Source organism: Penicillium malachiteum, assembly GCF_028827825.1.
Source record: "Penicillium malachiteum strain IBT 17515 chromosome Unknown utg000005l:1.0-9002435.0:326005.0-9005861.0, whole genome shotgun sequence".
Classification (NCBI taxonomy): domain Eukaryota; kingdom Fungi; phylum Ascomycota; class Eurotiomycetes; order Eurotiales; family Aspergillaceae; genus Penicillium; species Penicillium malachiteum.
In genome coordinates, this window is record NW_026643099.1 from 706,592 (window position 1) to 732,419 (window position 25,828).

The 25,828-nt window shown below is 46.3% G+C and overlaps 11 protein-coding genes across 11 annotated transcripts; 6 read left to right on the forward strand and 5 right to left on the reverse strand.

The window, feature by feature from the left end:
* Nucleotides 1–43: 43 nt before the first annotated feature.
* Nucleotides 44–1,532, forward strand: N7483_010304 (sugar phosphate/phosphate translocator; the record flags this gene model as incomplete). Its single annotated transcript, XM_057093731.1, has 6 exons — nt 44–141; nt 199–266; nt 344–349; nt 451–568; nt 644–743; nt 801–1,532. 6 exons carry the CDS (start codon nt 44–46, stop codon nt 1,530–1,532), a joined length of 1,122 nt encoding a protein of 373 aa, XP_056939702.1.
* A 1,012-nt stretch (nt 1,533–2,544) lies between these two features.
* On the forward strand, nt 2,545–3,466 carry N7483_010305 (SDR family NAD(P)-dependent oxidoreductase; the record flags this gene model as incomplete). The annotated part of the gene is made up of 2 exons (XM_057093732.1): nt 2,545–2,555; nt 2,617–3,466. The coding sequence occupies 2 exons, from the start codon at nt 2,545–2,547 to the stop codon at nt 3,464–3,466; spliced, it is 861 nt and encodes a 286-aa protein (XP_056939703.1).
* Nucleotides 3,467–4,038: 572 nt separating this feature from the next.
* N7483_010306 (uncharacterized protein) lies at nt 4,039–4,924 on the forward strand (the record flags this gene model as incomplete). Its single annotated transcript, XM_057093733.1, has 2 exons — nt 4,039–4,198; nt 4,254–4,924. The coding sequence occupies 2 exons, from the start codon at nt 4,039–4,041 to the stop codon at nt 4,922–4,924; spliced, it is 831 nt and encodes a 276-aa protein (XP_056939704.1).
* Nucleotides 4,925–5,155: 231 nt separating this feature from the next.
* Nucleotides 5,156–5,621, reverse strand: N7483_010307 (Dabb family protein; the record flags this gene model as incomplete). Its single annotated transcript, XM_057093734.1, has 3 exons — nt 5,156–5,314; nt 5,382–5,492; nt 5,556–5,621. 3 exons carry the CDS (start codon nt 5,619–5,621, stop codon nt 5,156–5,158), a joined length of 336 nt encoding a protein of 111 aa, XP_056939705.1.
* A 637-nt stretch (nt 5,622–6,258) lies between these two features.
* On the forward strand, nt 6,259–7,207 carry N7483_010308 (alpha-hydroxy acid oxidase; the record flags this gene model as incomplete). Its single annotated transcript, XM_057093735.1, has 4 exons — nt 6,259–6,410; nt 6,468–6,796; nt 6,849–6,855; nt 6,940–7,207. The coding sequence occupies 4 exons, from the start codon at nt 6,259–6,261 to the stop codon at nt 7,205–7,207; spliced, it is 756 nt and encodes a 251-aa protein (XP_056939706.1).
* A 436-nt stretch (nt 7,208–7,643) lies between these two features.
* Nucleotides 7,644–8,453, reverse strand: N7483_010309 (uncharacterized protein; the record flags this gene model as incomplete). Its single annotated transcript, XM_057093736.1, has 4 exons — nt 7,644–7,710; nt 7,741–7,941; nt 8,030–8,230; nt 8,317–8,453. 4 exons carry the CDS (start codon nt 8,451–8,453, stop codon nt 7,644–7,646), a joined length of 606 nt encoding a protein of 201 aa, XP_056939707.1.
* Nucleotides 8,454–9,211: 758 nt separating this feature from the next.
* N7483_010310 (uncharacterized protein) lies at nt 9,212–10,512 on the reverse strand (the record flags this gene model as incomplete). The annotated part of the gene is made up of 6 exons (XM_057093737.1): nt 9,212–9,504; nt 9,556–9,626; nt 9,679–10,052; nt 10,117–10,184; nt 10,241–10,277; nt 10,333–10,512. 6 exons carry the CDS (start codon nt 10,510–10,512, stop codon nt 9,212–9,214), a joined length of 1,023 nt encoding a protein of 340 aa, XP_056939708.1.
* Nucleotides 10,513–11,999: 1,487 nt separating this feature from the next.
* Nucleotides 12,000–13,118, reverse strand: N7483_010311 (zinc-binding alcohol dehydrogenase family protein; the record flags this gene model as incomplete). The annotated part of the gene is made up of 1 exon (XM_057093738.1): nt 12,000–13,118. The coding sequence occupies one exon, from the start codon at nt 13,116–13,118 to the stop codon at nt 12,000–12,002; it is 1,119 nt and encodes a 372-aa protein (XP_056939709.1).
* Nucleotides 13,119–13,408: 290 nt separating this feature from the next.
* Nucleotides 13,409–14,756, forward strand: N7483_010312 (Zn(II)2Cys6 transcription factor domain-containing protein; the record flags this gene model as incomplete). Its single annotated transcript, XM_057093739.1, has 3 exons — nt 13,409–13,543; nt 13,602–13,907; nt 13,971–14,756. The coding sequence occupies 3 exons, from the start codon at nt 13,409–13,411 to the stop codon at nt 14,754–14,756; spliced, it is 1,227 nt and encodes a 408-aa protein (XP_056939710.1).
* Nucleotides 14,757–15,206: 450 nt separating this feature from the next.
* On the reverse strand, nt 15,207–16,544 carry N7483_010313 (DUF614 domain protein; the record flags this gene model as incomplete). The annotated part of the gene is made up of 2 exons (XM_057093740.1): nt 15,207–15,442; nt 15,506–16,544. The coding sequence occupies 2 exons, from the start codon at nt 16,542–16,544 to the stop codon at nt 15,207–15,209; spliced, it is 1,275 nt and encodes a 424-aa protein (XP_056939711.1).
* A 4,914-nt stretch (nt 16,545–21,458) lies between these two features.
* On the forward strand, nt 21,459–25,580 carry N7483_010314 (inositol polyphosphate kinase KCS1; the record flags this gene model as incomplete). The annotated part of the gene is made up of 4 exons (XM_057093741.1): nt 21,459–23,121; nt 23,178–23,517; nt 23,674–23,857; nt 23,925–25,580. The coding sequence occupies 4 exons, from the start codon at nt 21,459–21,461 to the stop codon at nt 25,578–25,580; spliced, it is 3,843 nt and encodes a 1,280-aa protein (XP_056939712.1).
* Between the last annotated feature and the right edge of the window lie 248 nt (nt 25,581–25,828).

Genomic DNA, 25,828 nt, shown 5'->3' on the forward strand with positions numbered 1-25,828 from the left:
CACACACCTCACCATAGTCACTCATTTCAAATCCATTTTCATCATGGCAAACGCTCGCTCTTCTCAGGATGAACGCAAGCTCGAGGGTGGAAACCCTCCTCCCGCTCCCAGCAGCGGCTTGCACCCGGCTTTCTACATTGCGTAAGTGTCTCAATGCCATCCCCTGCTCTCAACCACCCTATTCTAACATATCCCTAGTTTGTGGATTGCCCTTAGTTCCAGTGTAATTCTATTTAACAAGTGGGTTTTGTCATCTGCGAAGTTCAGTAAGTTTTCAATTCTTCCATCCCTCGGCTTTCCCAACCTTGGAGTAACAGACCTGGCTAACATATTCTTTCTTTAGACTTCCGTAAGTTTTGCCCTAGAATCGCCCTTTTTTCGCCCCGGAACTTTCATCCGCATATTTAATTCGATCGAAGAACCACACCTCTAATATCAATTCTCATCCAGCGCTTTTCCTGACAACATGGCACATGGTTTTCGCCACCGCAATGACCCAGATCCTGGCCCGCTTCACCACGATTCTGGACTCCCGCCACAAGGTTCCAATGACCCCGGCCACCTACACGTGAGCTCTATACTCGAGATAGCAACAGATTTGGAGTTTGGAAACATGAATTCTGACATTGCAATTGTTGAACAGTCGCGCCATTGTCCCCATTGGTATCATGTTCAGCTTGAGTCTTATTTGCGGTAACTTGGCCTACCTGTACCTCAGTGTGTCCTTCATTCAGATGCTGAAGGTGAGCTCTCTTTATATGTGACGTGGAGCAACATATATTAATCCAATATTTTAACAGGCCACCAACGTTGTCGTGACTCTGGTCGCTACTTGGTCTTTCGGCATCGCCCCGACCAACTTCAAGACCCTCGGCAATGTTGCCATCATTGTCTTTGGTGTCGTCATTGCCTCCTTCGGTGAGATCAAGTTCGATATGCTTGGTTTCCTTATCCAGGTCGGTGGTATCATCTTCGAGGCTCTGCGTCTTGTTATGGTCCAGCGCCTTCTGAGCTCTGCCGAGTTCAAGATGGATCCCCTGGTCTCCCTCTACTACTACGCCCCGGCCTGTGCCCTCACCAACGGGGTTGTCACCATCTTCACTGATCTTCCCCGCCTGACTATGGCCGACATCTACGGCCTCGGTATTGGCACTCTCATTGCTAATGCTCTGGTTGCCTTCTTGTTGAATGCTTCCGTCGTCCTTCTGATTGGCAAGACTTCTGCCGTTGTCCTGACCATGGCTGGTATCCTGAAGGATATCCTGCTGGTCTGCGCCTCTATGATGATCTTCCGTGACCCCGTCACTCCCGTGCAGTTTTTCGGTTACTCCATTGCCCTGGGTGGTCTCTGCTACTACAAGCTCGGTGCTGAGAAGATTCAGTCCCTCAGCACTGATGTGCGTCTGCAGGTCGGAGAGTACCGTCGCAGCAACCCCGCTAAGGCCAAGGGTATTGCTGCTGGCGCTGTCGCAACCGTCATCCTGATCGTGTTGTACGCCGGTTCCTCTCCCTCCACCCAGCTGACCAACTAAGGCAGCTCGCGGCAGTATACGCTACTGTCAACGACCGATTCTTCGCATTGTATCCGGTTTACGTTATGATACTGTGCTCGACAACTACAGCTAATTATTTTCTTTTCCAAAGCTGTTTATCTATTTGATTTCTCTGCTATAGAAGGGATTGCATCGTCTTCTCTGATGGAGGTCTGGATGTAAATTTGGGTGGGATAGATTACGGTCCGCTGGGATTCAAGGCGAACACAAAGATTTCAGGCTATGTTTTCTCGCTACGTTCTAATGATTGCATTTTCCTTTGCCTGGGAGTCTTGAGATACCAATGGACATTATTAAATGATGAGACTCTTGATTCCAATTTCAATCTAACCTTTGCTTTGCACTCAAGCTGAGACTCCAAGTTCTGGGGTTCGCTTTTCTGTCCGTAGTAACCGGCCTAGACCCACACCCACTACCCAAGTGTGGAGGCATGTACAGCTGGCATTGGCAAGATACAAGTACATATGAGCAAGGACATCTGGAATTGAAAACTCAAATTGTACATCTTGGCGCGAAGTCGTACCCAAGTGTTGTTCAATATTCTCATCCCGAAAAGATCTACTCAGGAATTACCAGTCTTCCGAGTCGGCAAGCTATATCGCATGTAGATTAGTCTGAATTGTTACGCAAATGATAATTTAGATCGCGACATTCAGGGGCAATTTCTATGCACAGCCTCCTCTGTTCACATTCAACCTCTAGTCTATATGTAATAAGGATATTTCGTAAAAGTGCGCAGGATTCCTGTACACCGGCATTATGCCGAGCGGGGAGGAATGGAATAGCCGGATCCTCGAGACGAGATATTATCATTAATGGGTTAAAAGGTCCTTAAATGCGGGGAAACCAAGTCTAGTTAACATAGTAGTGTAAAGGGATGTCATCGGTATCAAGTCCGGGCAAGTGGGTATATTGAGCTCTTCCATCCTGATTCCTCATATCAACTGTCTATGAATCAACTACAGTCTACAGTCCCTAAGCATTACTCAATATGACATCTAGGTGAGACTATCATCATTCAGGCGCTACGTATATTGAGATCACTAAACCCATCATATAACAGACAGAGAAACGCTATATACCCTGACTTGAAGAATCAAGTAGCCGTGGTGATAGGAGCAGGTCAAGCAGGCGACCCGACCTCAAAATTCTGGGGTAATGGCGCTGCCATTGCCAAGATATTGAGCGAGTCAGGTGCTAAGATAATTGCCTGCGACATGAATCTCAAAGCAGCAGAACAAACAGCTTCTCGGATTCAGGCCGATGGAGGATTCTGCGAAGCTGTCCAACTCAACGCGACCAGTGCCACGGATATCAACCACACGATCAACCAAATCGTAAACAAACACGGTCGCATCGATATCCTCGTTAACAATGTGGGCGGAACCAAAACCGGCGATCCTGCCACAATGAGCGAAGAAGCCTGGGACTCTCAAATCGAGCTGAATCTAAAAACCGTCTTCCTCAGTTGCAAGGCTGTGCTCCCGATTATGGAGAAGCAGGGATCCGGCTCAATTATCAATAATGCGTCCATTGCTGGGATGCGATTTCTCGGTAAGCCGCAGGTGGCGTATGCATCTGCCAAGGCAGCGGTTATCCATTTTACCAAGGTTTCTGGCATCATGTATGCGAGTAAGGGTATTCGAGTGAACTCGATCTCTCCTGGGATGGTGTATACACCTTTCTTGGAAAAGCTTGGGAAGAGCGAGTCAGCTGACGAGAGAGAAATCTATAAGAAGATTACGGATCATAATATTCCTCAAGGTTCCATGGGTGATGCTTTTGATGTTGCGAATTGCGTGGCATTCTTGGCAAGTTATACATCGAGATACGTCACTGGGCAGAATATTGTTGTTGATGGAGGGCTGACAGGCTCAACTGGCACTGGTGGCACATTTTCATCGAAGCTATAGTTAGAATAATATGGATTTTTGCCATGATCTACTACCATATACTACCATATTGGAAGTCCCGAGAGAAATGGATTGCATAAGTACTAGTATGGTGGAACTTCCCTTTAGATGACAAGAAAACCCAGACTAAGCAGTTGCGATCTCTTTATTACAGCTATGCACAATATTTATTCGCCAGCCATTGTTTCAAGAGCACAAGGTTAAGGAATGGACTTGTTTTTATGTACTTTAAACAGGTCCCTTGGTGGCGAAACTGGTTAGACAAACGCCACTGACGGAACAAACAAAGATCACCAGTAGTTTATTTGTATACTAGCCTTTTTCTGTAAAACAATAGAATCACAATTGCAACATTTGAACATTTGAAGTATCCAACGTCATATAGATGCAATACTACCTGCAATGATTGCTGCAAAGAACACGCCGGGTTTTTGGGGATTGCTCTCTGTTATAAAAAGACACTCCACCCCTCCACGAGTCTCTCTTCTATATCACGATCCTGAAGCTTCATCATCTTCACTTTCATTCTCTTTCTCAATCAAAATACATTGAAATCCTCCAAAACATCCACAATGGGTATTCTCAACAAGGTCGAAGAAGCCCTGTCGGGAAATCACAACTCCAGCAGCACTACCAAGACCACTACCACTACCACCACCACCAGCGCCAACAACGGCCCACACAACTCCGCCCTAGCCAACAAGCTGGATCCTCGTGTTGATAGTACTCAAGGTATGTGACAGCCTCCCCTTTTTGGAATCCATATATTCTAACAGCTTGTTATCAGCCAGCTCAACCCATGCCCATCCCCCAGGTGGCACGATCGGCCCTCACGACTCCAACATGGCCAACAAGCTCGATCCTCGCGTGAATGCGAACGCAGGAAGCCGTGTACCTGCGCAGAACATCACACACAGCACCGGCCCAGCTTCGACAACCGCAGGTCCCCACCATTCCAACATGGGCAACAACGCTGATCCTTTCATCGACTCAGACCTTGACAACAGCGTTCGCCCAGGTGGCCATGCTCATGGTACAGATGTCCACAGAGAGCCCGCTTCAGGTGGATTTGGATCAAGCAAGTGGAACCATGGGCCAGCTCCAAACACTGCAGGACCTCACAAGTCCGACATGGTGAATAAGCTTGACCCTCGCGTTGATTCCGACTTGGACAGTCACGGTGTCCATGGAGGAAACTCCTTGAGTACTGGTCCTGCTTCAACAACTGCTGGTCCACACAGTTCAAACCTAGCCAACAAGGCCGACCCTCGCATCGACTCTGATATGGATAATCGAGCTCATCATCAGGCTATTGCAGGAAGCAGCTACGGCAATCCTACAGTCGACCATACCCCCGGTATGACCTCTCATAACCCGACTCACAAGGTTGCGGATCCTCGTGTGGATGCTGTCCCTGAGAATCGAGTGTCTGGTACTGGTAACCAGCGCTTTTTCTAAGTCTCGAAAATTGGATTTCCTTTATTATGACTGGCATTCAATGCTTGTACGTTTGAGACTTGATATGATCCAAGAATTACTGTTGAGATACATGAAGAATGTTATGCTTGAATTAAACCCCTTTCAAATCCCTGGCATCTCACGAGGAAGGAAGGGTGCCTACAGAATAAATTTGACACTCAAGAATGAATCAAACATTTTCTTTCTGAAAATCTATCCATATTTGTGTGTCTAGTTAAATACACCAGGTGTGTAGTCAATTGCTTGTACCTTCTCAATAATCCCATCTAAACTCTTAATAAACTCCTGGTGCACAGGATCGAGATGAACATAGTAATCTCTGTCTGGTGCATTTGCAAATTCAACAACAAAAGCATGAGTTTTCCCATCCTTCGAAATGATAGATGTGTCAGTTGATAACTCGAGATGAATTGGATTGCCTCTTGGTTGCACGTACCTGAATACCTTCAGGAGAATTATCAATTCCACCAGATGATGTCTCAATATATGGCTTCTGGGATACTGGATGAAGACAGTTCTCTCTGAGCTCGAGCATTCGCTTGCATGTCTAATATCATAATGATATTAGGTTTCATCCAGTTGAATCTTGTTATGCGGCCCAGGATCATACGTCATTGATTATGTAGCTCTCAATACCAGGTTTGAACTGGAAGAGCACAATGTGAATGATCGCCATTCTTGCTGGTGATGAGTAAGGCGATAGTTTTGAAGAAGATAGGCGTATCAGCAGCTGCAGAAATTGATACAAACAATAGTAACAGCAGCTTGAACTTGGTGAAGTCACATTGAAGCGGGGTTTGATTTGGTGGATTTCCAACCTTGGAAGGTTCCGTTATTTGCTGACGTGATCCCATAGTACTGGAACACATAGCATTTCCTCTCTATTTGAATATCATCGATAAAGCTTCTTGAGTAGGTCTTGTGTTTCATTTCGAAGCTTTGTGGTAGTAGGGTTTGTCAATGAAGAGATTTGTGTGTTGTATACCCTCTTGAACGGTCAGATAGCTAAATCATCTTGACGGAGAGCAGATAGCCTTAAGAGGACTTCGACTCATCATGATATTAGTAGCATATTCCATTCCATAGTAAATATAATGATTACCAATTGATTGATACTATATGAATTTATCACAATTGAAACTTGACCTTGAAAGTAAGCTGTCAACTTTCCTATAAGCCAGTGGGGACAACAAGAAGTGTCGGATTCTTTTCCGGTCACCATTTTCCTGACACCATTCAAATGTTAGTGTCCCCTATTTGAATTCTTTCTTCTCAGTTTTCCGCCTTTCCATTGCATTTCAAGTGTTGTTACAATGAGCCCAATGAACCTTTTGAATGACCCTATCACTATTGAGCAGGTCGAGCTTCTTGCTCGGCAAAAGCTTCCTAGCCAGGTCTACGATTACTATGCCAGTGGAGCCAATGATCAGAGGGTAAAGGACTCAAATACAGCTGAATTTGATGGGTAAGTGCCAGGAAAATGGGTGGTAATGCTGGATGATGATGCTAAATGTTTTCCTAGTCTATACATTCTTCCCAGGGTTCTTCGCGATGTCTCTTGTGTCGATACGTCGGTGAACATCCTCGGCCATACGTATCCCCTTCCCATAGGAATTGCCCCTAGTGCAATGCAGCGACTAGCTAGTCCTGGTGGTGAGCTAGATGTGGCTCAGGCAGCCTCTTCAATGGGACTGAATCTTACTCTTTCATCGAATTCCACCACATCGCTGGAAGACGTGATAGGAACACTTCATGAATCAAACGGACCAAAAGCGGGCCCTCAATTCTGGTTTCAAATTTACCTGCCATCGAAGTTGGAGCTGAGTATTCCATTAATCAAAAGAGCTGAAGGTATGATGCCCCTGACTGGATTGAATAAAGTGCACCGCTGAATCAATTATAGCTGCTGGGTACCAAGCACTCGTCCTCACAGTAGACTCGCCAGTATTCTGAAGCCTTATCAACGAACGACAAACACCCTTAATTCTTCCCAGGGGGATTGAACTGGTCAATATCGCAAAGACCCATGGGCCACGTCCAGGGAAACCAAGTTTCAACCGTATCCTAGCAGATGCACGCACTAAGCAACAATACGATGAAGGCCTTCGTGAAGCTGAGGGTAAAGAAAATAATGCTTCTCTTACATGGGATTCAACAATTCAATTTCTGCGCCAAACTACAAACATGAAAATCATTCTCAAAGGTATCATGGCACCGGAAGACGCAGAACTCGCGATTAAGCACGGAGTAGATGCTCTCTAATCATGGTGGTCGCCAGCTAGACTGCGTGCCATCAACAATCAAAGCACTACCGGAAATCGCCGCTGCTGTCAAGCGCAAAATTCCTATCATTTTTGATGGGGGCATACGTCACGGAAGTGATGTTTTCAAAGCATTAGCTCTTGATGCGGACTTGGGTTGGAAGACCCATACTATGGGGTCTTGCTTTCAAAGGGATGAAAGGTGTTCAAACTGTGATGAATATACTGGAGCGAGAGCTGAGTCGCACAAGGGCGTTGGCCGGTACAGCCCAAATTCAAGATATAGATGCATCATTTCTTCGACGGTCTGTTGAGGGGCGATTAAGCAAAATATGATCATCTTCAAATGTCCAAATACACGCTGGGCTGACCTTGAAGTATTGGGTATTTTGTGTCTCTAACTTAGCAGGAGTGGGATAAAATAGCTTAAAGATCCGTCACAGCTCATATTCATCATCTCCATCGTTGTCTTGTTTGATCGGGTCCTCCCTGCCATCTTGCCAGCTCGAGCAATTCATACATCGGGAAGCCTACTCTTTCGTCAATTCCACTCTTAGAATCAAAGCAACAGGCTCATTAAGGTACCTGACCTCCACACTGATGTACTTCTTGCAGTACCTGCACCTCACAGTAGGCTTGATAATTTTGTTATGAGATATGAGCATGTATAAATGCGCGACCGCGAAAAGTGTCAGGCTGATACCCATGAAATTCAATAAATTCTCAACGAACCCACTGTGTTCCATATCAGTCACATTATGACTCTTTTTTCTATTCGTATTCGAGTCCCAGCATATTGTTGGGGTCGGTGATTGTTACTTACCCCCAAGCTAAAACAAGTGCACCATCATCTCTAGCCTGGCCGACGGTATTATACCCCTTTCGAGGATCATAATTAGGACCTCTAGACAAGACCGCAAATTTCTGATCCATGTTCCGATTCAAAAAGGGCAAAAGAGAAACAATCGGTAGCACGATATCGGATACGAAGGAAGTGACAACTTGCGTGAATGAATTCGCGATTCTAAAAATCCATATTAGCACCAAAATCTTGAACATTTGAATCATCATTAGTATGAGAGGGTCACTGAAATGATATATCACACTGACATCAAACCTAGAGCAACCTCGAGGACGTTATCCCGCGCTGCAAAGTTCAGAAATGCATTCCACCCATATTTAACCTGTTCGCCGGCCGCCTGGCCAACATGAATTAGGATGTCGGTACTATCATCGAGACCGCGCATATTGGAAACTTGGAATTTGGGGAAGACAGGCGGACGTAGGGCGAAAAGTTGAATTTAATCCCCTTAAATCGGGCGAGCATGATCGCCCGCGTCATTGCGCATAGTTATCAGTCATGCGGAAGGTTAATGGGGCGAAGAGCATTGATTCGACTCGCTTGGCATGAGGGGCTTCCCAGATACTTCATCAACTCAGCCAATAACGTTGTTTAACGTGAGAATATGGGAAGTTATTTTTGCTTTGATCGAAATTATCGTATCTGTGTGTTCAAGACGGGAGATTCTGTCGGCGAATAGTGTGTGAGGAATGATCTGGGCTGCGTTGGTTCTTTATCTGATCCCGCGTTCTGTGGCTGAGATCGACGTCAGAAAGGGTCTTTTGCGGTGTCTATCCACGACGATCGTTAACATTCATGGAATCAGATGTGAACTTGGAATCAGACTAAAATCCAGTTAACGAGAAATATTTCGATAATGCTTGAGGATCAAGCGAGGTGTATTATAGTAACTAGTAAGCTATCTAATGTATGACTTTCCAATCCAGTGAACAAATAACGATCGAAAGGAAGATCCAGGAAAAAGGTAGAAGGTAGAATACAGGATTATGATCCTGACAACATGAATCGACAGGACACAGTAGAATAAATGGGATGAGGGAAGGTGAGAAGGAAGCATATATCCTGCGCCGTTCACAGAGCGCTTGAAATGAGAAAAAAGAAAGAAAATATATGGAAGATTTGTTCAGTATCTTCGACGCCAATTTAGCAAGGGCTGTCATAGTGAGACGACCCGGACTCGGTATGACTCGTATGAGAGAGGTGAGAGTCAAAGTTGGTTGTCTCGCCGTGAGGACTGGGAGTTCGATGTTGCCAATCTTGCTTCTCGCTCGAGATTTCCTGTTGGCTGATATTGGCGGTGCCATTTTTGCTGATGTGGCGAACCCAGACCTTCTCATGCATGACCTTAAATAAGGGACGCATGTTGGAAAGACAGGCGGCGACGATACCCACAGCGGGTTCAATGCAGGTCCACACACTCGAGTTTACTTGATTATCTTTTTGGAGTCAGTATCTTGTCGGTCGGCTTTGTTCAATATCAGACTTACATGTAATGTCGTCTCCGGATGTAGAGAGATCAATCAGAGCAATCAAGCGAACAATATCAAAGGCCAAGGTCCTTCATCTGGTCAGTATCCGATCCGGTGATCTTGAGGAGGACGATGACTTACAGAAGTCCCACAATGAAAATTCCGGAGAGACCCATCTTCTGAGAACGGGAAATGGGAAGATTCCAGACAGTGTGCATGGGCATGACGAGGATGATAGCATCTGTGACGATGTTGGGGATCTGAAGTCCGTAGTAGTATTTGCCAAGATCCATACATGCGCCTGGTACTGTAGGGTCCCAGAGCTTCTTAGTAGGCATGCATGTAAAGCAGCCGGAAAGGATACCACAAGCAGCCCAAAGGATAATGATCATGCCCACAACATTGACCGCAGCTTTCATTGCCTTTGTTGGGAAGAGACGTCGATAAAGCATCAAGATGGATAGCTTGATGCATCCGATACAGCCAGTATAGAGAATAGAGCCGGTAAACATGGTCTATTGAAGAGATCAGTAAGACTTCAGGAGCATGGATGCATATCGCACTCAGAATTCGAATTACCTTAAGGTAGACCACGAGTTGGTCCGGTCGAACATATTGGATGTGGGTTCCAAGACCATTGTATAACACTGTAAGGGGTTAGCCGCCGGGCAGAACACTCAGGGAAGATGATGGGTATACATACAGACAATACCTGCAATCGTGATTCCATATTCAAATAGCTTTCCCATAGTTAGTAAACATATCTTGGAATTTCTAGGTGGAATGATTGCATACCAAAGCAAAAATCATGAGAATATCGTCGACAAATAGACCTGAACCATTGACCTTTCGAGAAATGATTCGAAAAGCAACTGCAGATGTCGACAAAATAAATGCAAAACAAGTGGAAGTTATGACTACATGACGCAGGTTGTCATGGTCGTATCCACTCTGGTTCTGTGAAATGGAAGACATGATGTTGACAGGGCAATTCAACTCAACGTGCAGCGCAGGATCAATTGCCAATGCTTTTCAACTCACTTGGAAGGGATAGTATAGAGAACAGAAGTCCCAGAACGAGCGTGGAGTAGATAGCCCTCCATATATGTACCAGACTACCGGGTTAAACTAGAAAACAGACTTTAGCGCACGGTGGATAGATAGGTCTCAAATTTATTAAATCATCATGGCGATTGAGTGACTATTCAAGAGTTGTTATGAATTCAGTGCCACCTTGAACGGGATGTAATAGACCTATCGCACCCTTACATGCATCCAGCGATCATATACGCCGATCCTGGACGATTCTAGCCCTGATGGGCCTAAGTTGCGCCCCTCGATTGGGCTAAGCGGCTGCCGTAGACTTCTGGGGAGAGACTCCACGCCCCCACACAGTCGCCGAGGGAGCGAGGTGGGTAGTTCATCCGTGAAATTGCAGTAGATACATCACTTGCGGCGACTGTTTAGCCAATCGCCCCCTTCTCTTTGACCTTGCATACGACAATGGCGAGTTTTTGGGTGGTATCATGCGGGGTCTCCGAGTGAACTATTGCCCCCATCGGATCGTCGTCGCTAAGTTGTTCCCCGGTTGACGGATCTTTTCAATGCAATTGTCTGCAAATATTGTGGAGAATCCGGAGATCTGGTTTGCCCGATCGTGCGATCGTACGATCGGATTCTCTTATTCTCGGACTCAGATCGCCATGATATGTTCGAAATGACATTTAAGCCACCTGGGCAGCTGTCAACCCCTCCTGGCCCGTTGAAATTAGATTTTCCTAAAGAATTCAATAGTGAGAATAGCGGATCTAGCATGCGTTCTGATGACATTCAGAGTAGCAGAGTAGCTTTCGATAGAGTGAATTTGTCAGGCGAGGAGTTGGAAGTGAGTCTCTCATTCATTGTGGTTCGGAGTGCGGACACTCCGTACGGAAAACAACTCCTAAATTCTAATCGTCCAAGTCCTTAGACCCACAATATGCTGCACAAATTATTGACGTTATGAGATGCAGTATTGTCCTGCTGCAGAAGATCAGTTCTTTTGCTCTGGACTTTTCAGGAATTCATGATCTAGGGAGATCGTCGATTTATTGGCCCGGCATTATGCGCCACACCTCCGAGTGGCGATCTTTCGACATATCACTACAAGCAACCATCAGCATCCCGGTTAAAGTGTGAGTGCTTTGCCTGCAACCATGCAACGAGATGCAACTGGCATGATATTGGCATTGAATCATGGCTGCCTACACGCTACCCATGAGACCTCAACTTGAAGATGTATTGGAAATCAAAACTCATACAGTTCATTTGTGTTGATTAACGAACAACAGACGTGTGATGTATAGATTTAAACATCACAAATAGTACTATTTGAAATATGGAATGTATCCATGGATATCCTCCACTTCAAGTCCCAGGTCTGCCTCAACTATCTGGTGGTAGTCTCCAAAGAATTCAGGCTCTTACTCTGAAATCTCGACAACCAACTTCGTACAGCTCACTCCACGAGACAACATATCCAGTCCGGCATTAATCGCCTCCAAACCTTTGCCCACAATCTTGAGCTCTGGACTTGGTCTAATAGCCCCGCTGGCCAGATTCTTCCTCGGCCATCCCATCCAATATTGAAACTGAGCTAATCGCTCCTCTTCTTCCAATGAGGGAAACACAAAAACGGTCTCTATGCCCTCCATTTCTGTGCCCGGAGGGATGACTGGTGCTGACGCAATCATCGCCTTTTGTCTCTTCCCTGCTTGATTGTCTCCAACAAAAGCCTTGAGCACAGCCTGACACAACTCCAGTTTCCCATTCGCAAGAAAGCAGTGTCGAATCCCCAAACCATCCACTTTCGCCGCCGAAACAATGATATCAACGACACGCGGCTCTTTATAATCGAAGACGCGATCGGCGCCTAGAGAAGCTACAAACTGCATGTTCACCGCACCAGCAGTGGCATACACAGCGGCGAAAGAAGATGTCGGATCTTCGCATAATAGTCGGGCTGTTTGGACGCCCATCGAGCCCACACTGGAAGTAGCACCCCATATTAGAAGAACATCACTCTTTCTAACCGGAGCCGGAGTAGACGAGGATGGAGTTTCCCCGATCCGTGAAATTCCCATCAGATCCCATGCGTTGAGAGGTACCTGACAAGAAACAGGTAAAGATGCCGCTTCGTTCCACGAAATACCCGTATCGGGAAGAGGTATGACATGTTGCCAAGGGACGAGACATCTTTCCTGAAAGATGCCATAATCTGGGTCGAAAGATCTCCAGAATGAGGCGGAATATCCAGCAACACGGGTAACCCCCGGTCGGAACGAAGGGCCCAGTTCATCATCGGTCGTATTTACAGGGACATTGTCACCAACTTCAAGGACCAGGCCTGCGACGTCGAACCCGATCACTGTAGGGTATGATGGTATAAAGAGACCCTGATCACGCATAATGCAGTCTGCCGGATTGAGTGCTACGGACTTGGCTGCGATGAGAAGCTCGCCTGGACCTGGCTTTGGGGTTGGGCGGGTTTGAAGTTCGAAAGGCTGGCCCTTTGCGAGACAGACAGCGGCGAGGTGTGACATTTTGGAATTTTTGATGAAACTTGAAAGATGATTCGAGATGAAGAATTTGAGTAGGATGAACTTGATCTTTATATAGAATAAACAGAGATATTGTTACAAATTCATCATTCACATTCTCCTTCTCGGTCATCTGCTTATACATCGATGCAGGCATATTCACAACCAATCAGATCTCTCTCCATCCGACGACCAGTTAGTGTGAATTGTGGAGATATGAATCGGGGGCGATGTGGATCAATTTCACTACCACTTCTCTTGTTCAACACCTTGAATTCATCAATCTTGAAGAAATGACTCATGATCAAACCACACAGGGCACTATATCCCTCACTGTACCTCCGTCCTGTTCGCGGGAAGTCCGAGACGGGAAAAGTCGGCGAAGATCGAGATTTGGCTGCCGGAATTGCAAACTTCGAAAACTTAAGGTAAGCAGGCTTCCAAAGAACTAATTTCAGTCATTAACTAATGTCATTGGGTAAATAGTGTGATGAAGGAAAACCGCAATGTACAAGATGCTGTTCATTTGGAGTATTATGCAACTTCATGTCTAATATCATCGATCTCCAGCCCATCGGCGCTGATGCGGGGCGATCATTCACAGTTCAAAAGAAAATGAAGCTTCAGCCTCCTCTCGCAAGTGCTATCTGGACTTCCGACGCATCTACAACATATCAATTGAGTTCCAGATGTCAAGACTTTATAACTCGGTACTATAGACGGAGTCTCCTCATCCCGGATGATCCTAACGTGATCGAAGTTAATCGCAAACTCTTTAAGCTGACCTTCGCCGTAAGTTTAGAACAGGATCAATTTTCTTCCATGTGACCAAAGCTGAATTCATCGTGCTTCCAGTATCCTTGCCTAATGCATGCGTCTCTCGCTGTGGCACTTACATATGATCGCCATTTAAACGGCCCCTTAAGCTCTCGTCGAACTGTAGAAGAGTGCTACCACTGGTCTCAAAGCACTACTCTCCTTAACAAACGATTACGAGAACCTGTCAAACCAGAGGACAAGGACCCAATTTGGGGTACCGCGGCTGCGCTGGTTATCTTGACCCTCTCATCCCCTGATACATGCACACCAGAAGAGGCGTGGCCTCTGAAATCCTCTGAATCCTCAGATCTGGACTGGCTTCGCATGAGCAAGGGTAAAATGTCATTATGGGACATAGTTAATCCACTACGGCCTGATAGCATTTTCTCCGTCATGGCGGCAACCTACGCGGTTATGAACTCGCCATTACCAGAGAGAGGAATAGATGGTATACCAAGCGCATTGGCCACTGTTTGCGATATGCATGACCTTTCTACCGCGGAGGAGAATCCATATTTCTCTGCTGCTCATGCCGTTTCCCGGCTCATGAGTCTCCCGGATAGCCAGGTAACAACAGGGCATGCCCAGGTTTTTATTTACAGTATTCATGGCCCTTTCGAAAATTTGCTGCGCAGGAAAGATCCCACAGCACTCTTGCTGTTATATCTATGGTACCAAAAAGGTTGTCGTACTATCTGGTGGATTGCACTCAGGGCGAAAGTGGAATGTCCTTCGATCTGCCTATATTTGCGACTTTATCATAGAGACAACGCCACTATACAGAACTTCCTTCGAGAGCACTCGACAATCACTTCGGCTTGAATATTTGAATGAAATTGTCTGTGCCTACGCGTTTTCTCTCTGAGTCCGTCTTTGAACACACTAAAGAGCACTTCCCAGCCATTTTTGGCTGTAGGCGGTAATGCGGTTTTCATTTTGGATGCAGTGACGCCTCCCCGTTGAGAAATCCATGGGGGAAGCTCGTGTAGATGCCAGCGACGTCCTCGCTGAAACAGTCATCCATTCAGGATTTACGAGCCCTGGAGACCCCTTTTAATTCTCCGTTGTACGGTGTGATAGTATGCTACTGGCAATAGCGATATCAAATCTTGACAACCCAAACGTAGCTTACTTATACTCAATTAACCAATAACTCGCATCATAAATACACAAAAAACCTCTCAGAATGCCTGGGTTATAACATCGCTTCGTTATAGGTACAAAATCTTCACAAGATTCACTGTACAAAGATTCATGCTATGCAACCCCACATCATTTTGGCGGAGGTGGGAAAGTCATCGGCGCAGGGGTAGTATAAGGCGAAGTCAAAGTTGCACCTCTCTCATAAGCAACCCGACTTCGCTTCTCTTCTCGCTTCTGTATCTCCTTTTCATTTTGAATCAGAGTACAGCAACAGCAACAGGTTCCCCGAACACAGTCCGAGGCAAAATCTCCATCAATTCCATACGCCTTCCGTGTTCTACGACGCTGGATCGTGGAAAAAATCCCTGCAAAGCCAATATTAGTATCTTATTCACTTCCGCCGTGAGGTTAGATTATGGTGAACTTACATTGACAACCACATAAAATAGCCATCCCTGTGCAAGACCCATTACATGTCTCATAGCCTAGCATATTGGTCGGATCCTCTGCTTTAGACTTTCTGTTGAGACGGTACTGTGTCTTTCCATAGAGAATACATGGGCAGATTAAACCCAAGAGACATGCGCCGAAATTATTCGAGCAGTCGCACATTCCGTAGGTCCATCCTCCTCCTCGTACTTCTTGTACTGGATGCATTATTTGACCAGGCTGGTGGAACGCTGTCACGTCTTCCGATGTTGGTCTTCGTGAGGAATCTGTGGCGGCTGGAGGTGGGAAGGAGGGAAGCTTGGGTGACCGTAATGGATTTTCGTCGGGTCCGACTGTCATGGTATCGCTGCGGGTGGGCATTTCGGGATTTGTTTTGATGGGAAGAGGTCCTGGGGAGCTGGGAGGCTGACTGTAATCTTCCTGTTGCTGTTGTTGTTGTTGATGGTATTGTTGCTGTTGATATTGTTGCTGTTGCTGCTGTTGCATTTGCATTTGCATATGCATATGCATCTGCATCTGCATCTGCATTTGATGCTCTTGCTGTTGGTGCATTTGCTGTTGATACTGATAAGGGTACTGGAGAACAGGTTGCTGTGTGTATACTGGGGACTGCAGCGGCGAGTGAAGCGGGGATTGAAGCGGCGAATGAAGAGGCGATTGGATGGGTGAGTGGACGACGGGTTGGACAGCATATTGCTCAACGGGCTCGGCGTAAGGGGCAAAGTTGGCAGGATGTTGATCTGGTGGTGGATATTTTGAGTATGTAGGGATTATGCCCTCTTCTTGTAGATGCCGTTCTTTCTCATTAGGGTATAACTTCGCTGGCTGATACTGCGCCGGTCTAGCTTGCTCAACGATGGTCTGGTACTGGTGATGCTGCGCAGCCGAATTTGAGTCTGCATGGTATTGATTTGCTGAATGTCCATCCACAGGAGAATCCATAAAAGAGTATCGATTATTGTGACTCTGTTCAGTGGCAATGTCCTCCAGCTGGACCGGCTGTAGTAAGCGACTCATATTGGCGCAGGTTGGTCGTACGACACCTTTTTCTATACAGGTAGTTGAAACTTGCGGATTTGGATTTCCACAAGGGTCACACAGCTGCGAGTCTAATCTTCACAATGGTATCAGAGTTAGAGGGGAATCTGAAATTGTCGCTGTAAGGCACGACACATCGAACTGCTTCCCCTGGTGATCAACATGTGCGGCACGCGCTCGGCTAACAGGATTTCCGTGGCTTCCAGATGGGGTAATATATTGCAGATCGAGAGAAGAAAAATTGAACCAAACTCAGGTTCATAGGAACCTTTTGGAAGAGGGGAAGACCTCTGTGTGATGGGAAGGCATCGGGAAGTGTTAGACCGCCAGAGTGGGGATCCCAAATGAGCTCTGAGGGGGTCTAGGTTAGAGATCCTCGTGGATACAGTGACTTGAGTGGCTGAAAAGCTCGAGGTTCGTCGGGGAGCTAATCACTTAGGGTGGCCCTTGCACCGCTAATGCATCTTCTTCACATTGATATCGATTTTGGTTGGACTGGGACCCGCCCGGCACATCCCGTTGGGCGTTATGGCCCCTCTTGTCACATCTAGTCGATCACACCAAACATCCCCTCTTCTTGGGTGATGACTGGCCGCGTATGAAGGCTGAATTATTCTTGAAACTGGGAAACTCCACCGGGATTTCCCCTCTACTGGAATTTTAGTGGACAGGATCCCTCGTTCCCCCTCAATTCAAGCCGGTTTCCACAATCTCGGCGCTTCCATTGGACCCAGATGGACGATTTCTGGCGCATTATTATTTAACCAAGCGACATTTTCATTTAAAAAGACGAAAAGCGGGATAATTCATTGTGAATGGTCCCAAGTTACATCTCCCTGTCAAGCTTTTATAAAGAATTTTAAACTAACTGAACCGTCGGCCACCGACGTCACCCTTAAAGGCTGACTTGATGAATATTGTTTTATTTTACATGAGAACTTGTTACTCTGGATGAGCTCTCCATATTTGAGTGATTTCAAATCCTCAACTGGCATTGATCGGTGGCTGGATTTAGTGGATGACACTCTGGGCATAGTCCGTATGATGGACAGGCTGCCTATGCAAGCAATGCATATGTATCACACACTTCATCCTAGCATTTACTAGTCAATGCATGGAAAGACGGGATAGTTACCATTGTACTGAAATCTTTTCTCATGGATGATAGGACTCGGAGTACTCCGTAGTTCACATATCCGAGTCCTTAAAAAGAAGGGATTTGTCGCTCCCAGTTTCAAGAATCTTATTATTCTTAGTATTTCAACTCAAATGTTTCATCTTTAATCTTCCTTTTGAAACCCCCAGCTCAGAATGATTTTAGTCGGAAGAAATGTTGCCGCCTTAAAGTCCCAAGAAAAGGGCGCTTAATCATGCACGCAGATAGGCCAGTCAATGCGAAGTTACCGCTGACAAGCCCTGCAGCACTACTAGGTAGTATTAGTACCCGTAGTAGTACTTCTGTGAGTGAAATTCGGAGAGTATATAATGTGGATATATGACCTCTCATAAATGTCGTCATCTCTGCATTTGAAGTCAAGTGGTGGCGGACAGTTTTAGTGAGACACACTTCAAAGCAATAGTCTGAACTATTTGCGACGAATATCTGAAAACAGCGGCTCCTAAAACACATGTGCACAGCCACAAATTAGAAGCTTCGTTCACAGTATTGATCGATCTCATGTTTCATAGTCTTCAGGCGTCAGCTTTGAGAATAACCTGAAACTCGGACAGTAACTTGAACAACGTATCATGACTTGCCGGTATATTTAGTCTTTGCCAGTCCAGGTGTGAGCCACTCCGAGTCCGACTCGAAGCAAATGAGACCAAGTCACCCAACAGCCTCACTCTTAGTCTGCACAGGTAGACTATTGCTCCAATTCATAAAAGCCGATTTTGTATTTGAAACTTGCACGTGTGAAGTTCAACTGTCATTGGTTGCCCGACAATTCATCAATGGCTATATTTATGAACTGAGATGTGTAAAGGATCATGATGTGTTCTCTGGTCATATTCAAGTTGCAGTTCACTCTAGTCAACTGGTGTAGAGTGCTCACTTGCTAAGGCACAGGTGTTTCATGGAAAAGTCGCTCTCAAAGATGCCACCTCCATATATCCATGGGAAAAAGTGGCTATTCTTGATTGATCTGAAACTTGTCTTATCTTATGGCTGTCGAATAATCTTGAAACCAGTCAATCCAAGTCCAGTTATGTATAGATCAAGTTCAGGTGGGTCATTGTGTGATCCACCATTATGAGTCTAGACCCGCATCTGGGTTGCCATGGTTTGCGGATGGAGAGATCCATAAAGTGAGTTTAATCACAAGAATTGGCTTACTGAATGCGGCGAGATGGAGTAATTTTGTTGATGTGTTGATTCAAATTTGTGATGAAATTTCCAATATTGACGTTCCAGCCTTGGACATCTGCACATGTGGAGTTATTTGTGCTCTGCCGATTTATACTACGCAATACCTTAGTAGCAAACATTAGCACCTGGCACTTGAGATGTTTCAGCCTGAGGCCTCATCTCCGGGCCTCCAACTTGAACTTACTGGGTTCCAAAGTTTTTGATTGCTGCTACATATCTACTTGATCAAAGAATTATCTAGATATGTAAATCTAAGATAGCCCTAGAGTGCAGTACTGGATTGAAATGTTTCAATGGTACTACTACTACTAGGACCTAGGTACTAGTATGATTACTGCCCAGGTGGAATTGATAGATGTACCACCGAAGCAGTGTATAATACTAGTACATACTACATAGTATAGATATCTCAAGCGCCGCCTACTAGTAGTACCTAGGTACAAACTTTGGAATATCAATCCCAGCCATAACATTTGAACATACTAACATTTTGAAGTATGTACTAGTAGTAACCTTTGAACGTTTGAAGCAATCGAGCTCAATAGACCTACCACTGGCGTTATATGTATGACGCCACATGCAACCAGTGCTGGAATAGTACTAGTAGCCTGAGGGATTTTTCTCAACTACTCAATTTGCTAAGCTGCTTGGCGCATCATCCTGTACACGTGGGCATGGGTACCAGTGGTCTTGCCCTGATGTCCTACTATATCATGATGTACTAGAGATCTCCAGGTCAGGATTCAAGTTGATTTTAACTTTAGACGTTGTTATTAGGTATGTATCAGCTTGAGGCGAAATCACAACAATAACATTCACAGTTCGAATATGCATCTCCATCTCCATGTGATAGGGCTGTGAGATCTAATTGGTGGGAATCTATTTGTAACGATTGTACGATTTAATATGCCCGAATCCACACTCGCATGAGCCTTCAGATGTCTGAATTATTTTCCAAGACATCATGATTCGAGTTTGAAACATTATGGTTATTAAGTTTTTCAAGTTACTACTAGTATATCTTTCGGACTCGGAGCAGGTGCCTAGTCTAGGCAGTAATCGGTACATGTATTTCACAATATTAAGGTTGGATTCACCAACCTCACATGTACAGTCAGCTGAGCAGAATCAAGGGATACTTTCAAGGTTAAACTTCAACATGAAAATACAAGGTTTACTCTGTATTACCAGGTACCAGTTTAGACATTTCCATATAATCATAAACTATACCCAGGTGAGCTTCCTGGTGAACCATTCCGTGATTCAGATATTTAAGATCGTCATCATTCAATCTGTGGCACACCGTACTCTGCAGGGAGTAAAGATAAAGACAACACAACACGTTCAGAATGTTACGGTGTGGGAAATCCCAACATTCAAAGTCATTGAACCAATCATCAGGGATGGAAAACCAGGGGGCCGGCCCGACCATTTAAAGGTCACGCCTATAAGTATCTGCACACATTGCACGCCAATGAAATGAGACCGATGATTGGTAGGGAAAAGAAGAGATCGACCCACGAACCTAGAAGTTAGATATCCCTTGCACAATGAAAATGAAGTAAGTTATCCCAATGTTGAGAATTGAACCACGGATTAGACTGGGGGAGTTTCCGGTTACCCAATGATTGGGATTATACATTCCACGATGAGGATGGTGCTAGAGTTATACGTGGATCATACGTGGAGTTATATTAGGTAGGATGAATTGAAATTCGGATAAAAGAAAAACCCTGAAGAACATGCAAGATTAATCGATTGCATATGTAGGGAGTATAGAGTAGACAATGAACCAGAGTATTGGTACGATTAGGATAATTTATGTAGGGACGGAAAATACAAAGGGAAATTGATTAACAAGATGAACAGGAGATCATAAGGTACCTAGTCCACATGGTCGATACTAGTTACTAGTATGGAGTATAGCCTGTATAGGAATAAGCTACGTTTAGTTTAATTTAATCCGGGGTAAAGTTGACTCAGCTCTCTATATAGCGATTCCTAAAACCACTCAAAAAGTACTAATAATTATTTGAATTAATCTATATAAATTCAATTACTAAAATATTAAAATTATTCTATGATTCAATACACATTATATAGTAAAGTGAATACTTATCACAGAAAGGCGGTGACGCCTCCGGTGCAACCTCCTTTTTTATCTTTCTCAACTTGGAAAAAAAAGCACTTTGAGCTTCCTTGAATCCCGCTTATCCGCGATCTACCTTAGGACCTGTAAGATCTTTCCTTTCCTCAACGTGGCACAATTTACATCCCCCCCTTTTTTCTCCCTTTAGGCGCATTGTCGCATTATCGCATTACCAATGCGCATTATCTTTCTCTCACTTGGCTAATCGGGCTTCGTAGAAGTTCATCCTCAAATCTCGTCATTCCCGTATTAGCCCATCCCCACCCCCCGTTCTTCCGTTTTTAGTCCTTCCTCCTTTTCTCCGCTTCCAACCAACCATCGACGTTGCTACTTCCAGACCATTCCGACCCGTGCAGCTTTGACCAATGTGCTATCCATGTCAAACCCGCCGTCCGATCCCGAAGATACCTGGCCTAACCCCCTGGTGACACCTGCCACGCCTGCCCAACATGATTGCTCAACTGCGGCTGAGCATGCCCGGCCCAACCCACGTCACCACTCCCCGTTGGACTCGCAGGACCAAGAACAAAACTTGTTCCAGGGGGCTCAACAGGTCTCTTTCCCATCCCGCGCTGAATCTCCTCTCCACCAATGGCCCCAACCTTCGTTGGTAAAAAAGCCCGCGGCGATCCCCCGGCTGCATTCCTCAAAAGTCACATTTCATAGTCCTCAATTGTCCGAGAGAGATAGTATCTTTGCGACTCACTATCTGCCGACCGATAGTGGCGCCAATACCCCACAATTGCCCCCTGCGAAGCCCGAGGAGAATGAGAGTCAGGTCAATCTAATCCCCGGTCTTGATGATGGGCACCAGTCTCCAAGTCCTACCAAGGTCTCTCCCCATTCTTCTTACGTCGACCCTTCCCACATGGAAGTTGACGTCCGCAGACATATTCCGTTACGTTCCTCTTCTCTCTTCTCCTCGTCCGACATCACCCGCTTTCCTCTTCACTCCTCCATATTCTCCATAGATCAAACAAAAGATCGGGGACGGGAGGCGGATATTGTTCACTCGTCGCACGCCGCGCCATCGGGTGATTCACATTCAAATATCGGTGACCCGCGAGATCCGCGCGGTGGTGAACGAAGTTTGCTACCTTCTGTGTTAGACAATGTCTCCCATTCCCCACAATCATTGACTCCAGAACATGAGTTGCCCACGCTGAGCCGGGAAGGTATCCCGTACAGCTCCTTTGCAGATTCAACACGGTCTGTTGCTTTAGAGCGAAGTTCGAGCCGAGGTCGCCGGGGACGGGTGGATAGTACTATTGAAGCGAATTTGGCCAATGCAGAGCCGGCTTCAAACGTGCGCAGCCGTAAGTCCAGCCATTATCTGGGCCTTTTCAAAGAGAATACAACCTCTCCGGATCGGAAAAGATGGGAGGATCGCTCCCGGCAACACGATGACGTTGACCACTCGCGGGATCGTGTTATGGATCACGAAGTTCCGACAGTGAAAACTCCCGAGGAGGAGGGATTGCTTCGCAAAAGCATTTCCCTTCCTGCCCTAAGCGATGTTCCATCTTTCGAACCCCAAACTTTCTCCACATCCCAACGCCAGGCTGAAGAAGATGAAATCTTTAAACGTCCACCTCGTGCGCTTCCTGCCAATCTTCTTGAGGAAATCCGAAATTTCCATCTTACCCCCGGTGGTGGCCATGGTTCATCCTTCTCCAAGAGTATCCCCACGCAGTATTCGGAACGAAGCCGGGATTATTTCCAGAAAGAGCCCCACGTGAAACGGTTTGAAGACTCGCTGAGTTCCGTTGAACATGATGACCCACGCGGCTCCGTAAGCTTCGAAGCCGATGAGAATGAACAAATTTCATCTGCCGTTTATTTCCCTCATGAGCGTGTTGCGGTGCCGGAAGGGCTCAACGATCCACGATCAATAGCGAGTGACTCACATGGGGTCCAGCAAGTTCAGTTATCTGCAGCGGAGAAGGGTCACGAATTGATGTTGATACCCCAAGAACGTAGTTCTCCTCCCGAACAAGACGCCGGTGCTGTGGACATATCATTTCGATCTAAGAATGAAAGTAAGATTCTCCACGGTGATCTTCATGATCTCCGTTCTCCCCTGGGGGTGTCCCAGAAAAATCTCTGGGCATCGAGCACGGTTACGATTCGACCTGCGAGTCAGATGCAGTATCTGAGAGTGGGCAATCCGTCATTGAGGAGTCAAGCTTAACTGATGACCCGGATATGACGCCAACGGCCACTCCAACTCAGAGACCACGCTTACCTGCTCGTCGCAAGCCGACAGGTCCTCTTGGTGCGGTCGAGCTGAAGCCTTACAGACATCAAGTTGGGGGCCACACTACGGTATTCCGTTTTTCTCGACGTGCCGTTTGCAAACAGCTGAACAACCGAGAAAATGAGTTTTACGAGCGTATTGAGCGCAGACATCCTGAAATGCTCCGGTTCCTGCCTAGGTAAGCATGAGTCCAGAATCTGATTTTTCCACGTTGAGGTCAAGAACTCACCCACTAGCCTCTTGGGGATTGTCTTGTTGCCCCAAAATCTGCCACGTCATATGATGCTCCACTCTTATTTGTGCCTGATGCTGATCAATTTCTGCCCCCCTCTAGGTATATTGGTGTCTTGAATGTAACTTTCACCAAAATTTCTAAGCGATCCAAAGAGCAAGGCGAGAATGGGGCCAATGAGAATACCGAAAAACAATCCAATGGTGCCTCTGCCACAGACTCTCGAATACTGGAAGCACCAGAGCCTCAACGAATTGTTAGCCAGAGCCAGAAGCAAACGGCTGGTGTAATCCCCCCAAGTCATACTTGAAAACAATCGCCATATCATCCCGGCAGATCTATTTTCTCGCCAGCGATCACGCATAAGTGATGACTCCTTGATGACTCGACCACGTTCTGCGGAAGGTTTCGGGGAACTTAGTACTGATCCCAATTCACCATTAAGCAAACCAACCAAAATATGGGGCGCGACAACTGTCAACAGGAAGCTTCAAGAACAGGTCCTTCGAGAAGTGTTTAGTCCGACTGCGGTTCACCAGCGTCATCGCCGTCAGCCTCGTGGCCACTTGCATTTGCCCAGAGCCGCATCCGACATAGCCAGCATCGCCAGCCGTCGTGGGAATTTGTCAGAGGATCAGTCATCCAGTGCACAGACCCCGGGCTTAGACAAGATCCAAAACTTGAGGACGCCCGCGATGGACATTGCCAGCTCCAACCCAGAACCGACTACCCTTTCATCATCGGCTTCGACAGCACTGGAGGAAGGCCGCGAGCGTGCGGAGAGAGTGAAGGGCGACGGGGACCAGCCTCATCGAGCGAATTCCCTCAACCGCTCCAACCCGGTCCGAAGACGGCATTCAGGTGGCGGTCTTCAAAGACGAGGAAGTATGAGTTCGGAGAAGAAAGGCGATCTCATGTTCTTTGAAGATGATGGATACGGTGGAGATAAAGAGGATGACATCTTCTCCATGGAAGGTGATGCGCCGTTGCCTGCAGAAAGCCACACCTCATCCACTGTGCCTCTTGCCTCATCATGCCCTGACCAAAATCCCGCTGCGAAGCCTAAAATTGTGAACTCACTGTCCACCGGAAATTTATCCTCAGCTTCTTTACGGTCCATTTCCGATGATGCGGTTGCTGAGCATTTGCCAAGTAATCCCAAGGAGGCCCAGTTAAGTAAAGACGAGCGAGTTCAGTTCTTTTTGCTCCTTGAAGATCTCACTGCGGGAATGCACAAACCATGCGTGCTGGACCTCAAAATGGGGACACGACAATATGGTATTGAGGCAGGCGAGAAGAAAAAGAAGTCGCAGAGGCGCAAGTGCCAATCGACGACCTCACAACAACTCGGTGTTCGTTTGTGCGGGATGCAGGCCTGGAATGTGAAGAAACAAGAGTACATCTTCGAAGATAAATACTTTGGACGTGATCTGAAATCCGGTCGAGAATTCCAAGATGCCCTGACACGCTTCCTGTATGATGGTGTCAGCTATGCGAGCGTAGCCAAGAAAATTCCCATCATTTTGGAAAAGCTGACCCGGTTGGAGCACATGATCCGAAACCTCCATCGATATCGGCTTTATGCCAGCAGCTTGCTGCTCCTTTACGACGGCGAACCGTCTACCCCTCCGCAAACGCCCAGTAACACTGGAGATGACTCAGCTGGTCCTCGTCCTCAGGGTCAAGAGGAAAGTCACAATAATCTAGATGTTAAGCTGAAGATTGTTGACTTCGCCAATTGTGTAACTGGAGAAGATGAACTACCTCCGGACACTCCTTGTCCTCCTCACTATCCCAATGATATTGATCGCGGTTATCTTCGTGGTCTTCGCACATTGCGCATGTACTTCCAGCGCATCATGAGAGAAGTCACAAATGATGAATTTATTGAGCGCGGTGAAGGCGAGGGCATCGCCCTAGGTTCTCAGCCTGCAGTTCGTGAATCACTGTCTGATCAATATTGGGATGATGGTGTAATGGAGAGTGACCCGGGTGAAGTCAGCTTCTAAATAGCCAGGTCGCATCCCATATCTGCCTTTCTCATTTTTCATAACTATCGATCGGAAGTTTCTTTCGATCCCACTGCGCATACATCATCCCCGTCATCCACCGTCATCCACCATCACATTCTCCAATTTTCACACGCATTCTCTATTCTCCTCCTAAACAGTCCTTTCACAGGACCCACGATGTCACGACCACCGGATGACTCAATGATCTTTGTCAATCCCTGGATGCATTTAGAACCTGGGGTTTT